At 49.9% G+C, this 5,708-nt stretch overlaps 1 protein-coding gene across 1 annotated transcript; it reads right to left on the bottom strand.

Annotated features, from left to right (window-relative positions):
* Nucleotides 1-2,529: 2,529 nt before the first annotated feature.
* On the bottom strand, nucleotides 2,530-5,309 carry LOC103723834 (type-1 restriction enzyme mjaxp r protein (DUF668)). The gene has a single exon (XM_008814891.6). The coding sequence runs from the start codon at nucleotides 4,839-4,841 to the stop codon at nucleotides 3,102-3,104; it is 1,740 nt and encodes a 579-aa protein (XP_008813113.1). The 5' UTR covers nucleotides 4,842-5,309; the 3' UTR covers nucleotides 2,530-3,101.
* Nucleotides 5,310-5,708: the final 399 nt, after the last annotated feature.

The following is a 5,708-nucleotide window of genomic DNA, read 5'->3' as shown; positions in this document are numbered from 1 at the left end:
CGGCCTGGAGAATGCCCTCATTGATGGCGATCTTCCCTGGAGGAGGATGGGACATCCTCTCCTCAGGCCCCGGGAGCGTGGCGTTGCAGGCCTCGGGAAGGTGGTACCGAGCCACGAGTCTGTCTAAGTCTGTGGCGACCAGCTCCGACTTAATTTGGTCTGCTCTCACTTCGCCCATTCCTAATGGCCAATAAACCTACGGTCAGGACGGGGACAGGAAGGGGGGAAAGACCGGAGCGACTGGAGTACACTAGTATAAGAGGGGAAAGTATGGAGAGCCCTAAGTAGAAGAATGGGGAAAACTCACCGGAAAAGAGGTAAGAACGGCTCCGAGAGCGCCAAAGGAGAAACAAGTGAACAGTCCGACGGCAGCAACAGCAGCGCAAAGGGGAAACTTGAAAATATCTGTAAAGAAGAAGACGGACGGGAAAGGCCCCCGATTAAATAGGCGGAAAGGCAAGTGACGCCTCGATGACGCCAGAGGACGCCTGGCTGCCGAAGGGTCGCTCGCGCCCCAAAGGCGAATCGACACCATTAGGGAAGGATGTCCGCCGAAATCCTCAGACTGCCAGGTCGGCAATAACCGCCATACGCCATAAAAAGGGCGGGGAGCTCGAAGCGCGCGCGCCTCTCCGAGGAACGGCGGCAATCCCGAAACATCACTCCCTTCACCTGTTCCCCTTCTGGTTCCAGGCTCGGAAGTGGGGGGCTACTGTTACGGGGGAAATAAGCCGCCATGCCCCACGTGACCGGCACGCGCGCCCAGGAAGACTACGGCTGCCCTTTGATCCAGCAATCCGACCCCGAGTCGGACATCCTCGGCTCCGCAGCCCGACCCCGAGTCGGCTGCCCTTTGATCCAGCAATCCGACCCCGAGTCGGACATCCTCGGCTCCGCAGCCCGACCCCGAGTCGGCTGCCCTTTGATCCAGCAATCCGACCCCGAGTCGGACATCCTCGGCTCCGCAGCCCGACCCCGAGTCGGCTGCCCCTTGATCCAGCGCTCCGACCCCGAGTCGGAGATCTCCTGATAACGACAGGCTATTCCCCAGAGGCACGCCGCGGCCTCCTGCTCCACTACTCCCTGCAACGGCTGTATCCGATGCTGCTCCACGATCTCCTGCATCAGCCGTACAAAGCGGAGCCCCACTATGCCCTGACGTGGCCGTACCCGGTGCTGCTCCACGACGCCCTGTAACGGCCATGTCAGTGGCCACACCATCGTGCCCCACGATAACGAACCCCCCTGAGAGACCCCCCGGTCAGGTATATATGCGGCTGGGGGGAGAAAGGGGGAAAGGTGAGCAATATCTCCCAGAGCACTCTCTTACTTGCGATTATCACCTCTCCTCCTCTTCCAATCTCCTCTGACTTGACCGTCGGAGGGCCATCACCACCCTGGTGGTGGTGCAAGGCTTGTTTGCAGGTTTCTTGGCGGAAGGTGGAGCGCAACCAACACCAACCAAGACAACTCAGACGGAACCCCGTTCACACCGCAGTGCCAATCGTTCACGGTTTGGACCACCAGCAACAATAACCATGATAAAGGGATGATGAGAAGATATTAGCTCTGACAATTAAATAATACAAACCAAGGTAAGAAAAATGAGTCAAAATGATTGGATGAAAGATGTATATCAGACGGTGCAAAGATAACTAGATAATAAGCTCTGACCAGAATTAAAAAATAATGCAAGAGAAGAATGGAAATCAGCCTATGTTCAGTAGAATGCTGAGGGATGCTAACCTCTAGCAGCTAATTCCTGTTCCTTCACAATGGCTAGCCAATTTATAAATGTTAACTGTTCTGTGTCTCTAAATCGACTATGTTATTGGAGGAACAAAGGCAAAAAGAGGTGTTTGTGGTTTGATGAAAAAAGAAGGACAAAAGAAATGGATGTGACGTATAAGCAGCAAAAATAGATAAAAGATTATCAAAAAGAAGGGGTATCAGCATAAGCCGCGTGGTTGATTTATAATCTAGAATCGTGAGATCTTTGTAACCATTAGATTTATGTAAAAGGGCACTAATGCATAAGGCTCCTGCCATTGTGGGGTCTAGGAAGAGTCAAATTTATGCAGCCTTACCACCATGTATAGAGAGGCTATTTCCATGTTTCGAATCCATAATCTCCAAATAATAACCTTACTGTAAGGCTTACCCTCTTATTACATTTATATGATATTGTTTTTTTTTCCTTCAATTTTTTTAGGATAAGAGCATGCTATAAGGCTTGTAAACCAATTCACTCCCAGTAAAGCATATGTTTAAGCATTTTGAGTTACTTCCACATGATGAAAGATCACACATCTTTTTCCAAACAATAATAGCATATTCCATGACTTGCTACTCAATTAATCAATGTTGTCATCTTGTCTACACCAAGATGTCAATATGATATTCAGCTAGCTCAGCTTAGTCTAAGACTACTGATTTGAAAATACCCACTTAATAATGCTGTTAGATGACAAGAAACAGAACAAAACTAGACTGAACTAGATTGATAATCAGAACAAGATGCATAATACCTTTTCATATAATAGTCACTTTCTATTATATTTATGATCCTTGACAGGTATACAAAATGTTTTAGTACTCTGCCATGAATTTACACCTCTTGAAAAGGGTAAAAACATTGCTCAGTTGCATATAATACATGCCAAAAGGGCCAACTTCAGCATACATTAATTGATATCGTCAATTTTTACCTTGGAAGATGGAAAAGGATAGAACAATGTAAAATTCCAAAAGTATATCTCAGAAATAAATCTTGGAATGCAAGGAAGTCACCAGCATTCTACCCCATCCAACAAACAGCATCGGTAACAATCAGGTATGGCTAAAGGCTATATATCAGTCCTTTGAGTCCAAAGGATCATCTAAGTCTCTGCTGCTGACACATTCCAGTATAGCTTTTGCATTGAGTTCTCTTCCATATCTCCATAAATAGTTCAGACCAACGGCTAAAGGCTATATATCAGTCCTTTGAGTCCAAAGGATCATCTAAGTCTCTGCTGCTGACAAATTCCAGCATAGCTTTTGCATTGAGTTCTCTTCCATATCTCCATAAATAGTTCAGACCGACGGCTAAAGGCTATATATCAGTCTTTTGAGTCTAAAGGATCATCTAAGTCTCTGCTGCTGACACATTCCAGTATAGCTTTTGCATCGAGTTCTCTTCCATATCTCCATAAATAGTTCAGACCGACAAGTAGCTCCGTTATTGCAGCTTCTGTTTTCATCTGATTTGCAAAATAGAGAGTCTGTAGCAGGAGCACATTTGAGCTTGAAACCAAATGCTGGTGCTCAAAATTGCGCTCGGACTGCCACCTTATCATGTTATGAGCAAGCGGAGAGAGCCAGTCCAATATCCGCGTCAACGCCTCACTCCACTCTGCTGCTAGAACTGGATCGTAAACTGAGGAAGCCATATTCTTTGCATAGGACTTCAGCCTCGCCCACAGGGCTGCTCTTACACTGGTTGGTAACATATTGTACAGGTCATCTCTTGCATCTGGACCAATTAAATGGGGAGAAGCCACAAGCTTCTCGATCACGATTATCACATTGGCGTAATGCAGAGCTAGAGCAGCAGCACCGAGGGTCGACTCCGGAGCATTCAGTAGCTTCTGCCTGGATTCGAGCATAGATAGGAATGCGTTCATATTAAAAATGTTGCCTTGGAAGCGGACCTCTGGTTTCACACCTTCGGCTCGACTGGCAATCCTCGATGCCGCCACACTTGACCTTCGGAAACCACTGTCCAAGGGGATGCAGCTCTGCAGAACAGGGGACTCAAATCCACCGACCATGCACCCGCTGAAAGGTCTTCCGGTGACCGGCCACCTGGTTTTTGAATTCTGGCGCTTTGCAGCGGGAGTCAAGCCGCCGTGGGGTAGACACTGCCTGCCACTCGCTCTGTCAGCAACAGCGATCGGCCCCGATCTCGTACGAGGACTCGCAAGAGGACCAGAAGGAAACCTGCGAATTCTATCACCCCCGGATGGATGGACCGACGAGTGCGTCAGCCCGGCGATGGAGTGGCTGCGAGAAAGGAGGGTCACGGTCGCCTTCTGGTCGCCGCCAGTCGCGTCAGCAGCTGCCTTCTGCTGGAAGCCGAAGGCGTGCTCGACCCTTGCGACGATGGTGAAGAGGGATCGCGCCAGCAGGCGGACGGCATAGTCGTAGGTCCGATTCCACAGCGAGGCCTCCCGGAGATACTTCACATGCTGCCTCTGCCTGATGACCTTCTGCTTGAACTCGATGAGGCCGCCGCGACGGCCCGGGTCGGCGCCCGCCAGCATCCTCCTCAGCGCCTGCTCCAGCTCCCCCAGCACCTCCAGCTCCTGGTAGAGGTCCGAGCTGGCGGCCACCAACCGTTCCATCTTCGTGGCCTTCCGCTCCATCTTCTTCCCGGCGTACCGGATCCCGTGCAGATCGACGCCGTTCTTGACCAGATCCGCGAAGAGGTGCTCGAACCGCTGGAGCACGGGGTCGGCGCAGCGCTTGCCGAGCCTCGCAACGGAGCGCGACAGGGAGGCGAGGGAGTCCATCATCTCGGCGAGCGCCAGACCCAGAAGCAAATCGTCGTCGTCGGAGACAAGCTTCCGGACGCCCTCCAGATGCAGGACCTCGTCGCGCAGGCGGATGATCTGCTCGTCGCCCAGGGAGTGCCAGAGGGCGACGGCCTTGGACATGAGGCTCGCCACCTCGAAGGCCAGCACCCCGATGGCGGCGGCCCTCTCCGGCTCCTTGGCCGCCGCTCCCTTCTTCCGGCCGCTCCCCCTCGCTAGCCCCACGCGCCCGAGCCACCAGGACGATTCCGTGTGCAGCTTCCTCATCGAGGAATTACAAGGGGGAAAAGATCGAACTGGAGGAGGGGTGACAAACAGGACTATAGGAGCGAAAAGGGGTTACAAGCAAGAGATCTTGAAACCCCGGCCTAGATATTATGAGCCCAGCCAGATCTCGTGGTTTACTCCGGGCATCCAATTATTCCCGGTAATAAGGCTGCTGCGGCGCCAGGTTCGTAGGACGGCACGGAGGTTCAACGTCTAAAACAAACATCAAGAAGACATCACTCTCTTTAACTAGAGCATCAGTAGATAGAATATTTAATTTTTATCTAAATTCAAAATTCAATACCTTCTAGAAGATAAAATTAGATAATTATTCTAAAAATAATAATTATATAAAATAAAGTTTTAATTTTTTAAAAAAATTAATGACTAATTAAATAAAAATACTAATAAGATTAGGAGTAGACATTGAATGATCTAAATAAACGTTTCACGCACAGGGAGAGGATAAAGGAGAACTAATGCAGTGCTGCTGCATTAGCAGCAGCGAAGAAGAAGAGCAAGCCAGTTGGGATGGCCGGTTGGTTCAGTAAATGTGACTAGAGCTGAATGAATGCGTGGCGTGATGTTGAAGCGAAATTGCTGGTAGCGTGCATGTGGACACGGGAATTTTCTTTTAGCCAGAATGGGAGGAGCGAGGGGGTGAAGAATTTCATAGAATGCGGCTAGAGAGCTGCTGCCGGCGGTAGATACCGCGGGTTATGCGGTAAGTGCCAGAGTGGGAAGCGGCGATAAAGGTTAATGCACTCAATTCGGCCACACCATAAGTAATAGCAAATAACTAGTCTTGGAAGGGGACTAATAATAATGACAGCAGACAACGAGTAATAATAAAGTATTCTAGTCTTG

Source organism: Phoenix dactylifera, chromosome 13, assembly GCF_051530095.1.
Source record: "Phoenix dactylifera cultivar Ajwa chromosome 13, Ajwa_hap1_PhDact_Kaust_v1.1, whole genome shotgun sequence".
Classification (NCBI taxonomy): Eukaryota; Viridiplantae; Streptophyta; class Magnoliopsida; order Arecales; family Arecaceae; genus Phoenix; species Phoenix dactylifera.
Note: the sequence above shows the minus strand (reverse complement) of the source record. Positions and strands in the feature narration are given on the sequence as shown.

What these genes read in the sequence shown, in the direction of transcription:
- LOC103723834 (XM_008814891.6), bottom strand. Translation starts at nt 4,841, where the DNA reads ATGAGGAAGCTGCACACGGAATCGTCCTGGTGGCTCGGGCGCGTGGGG.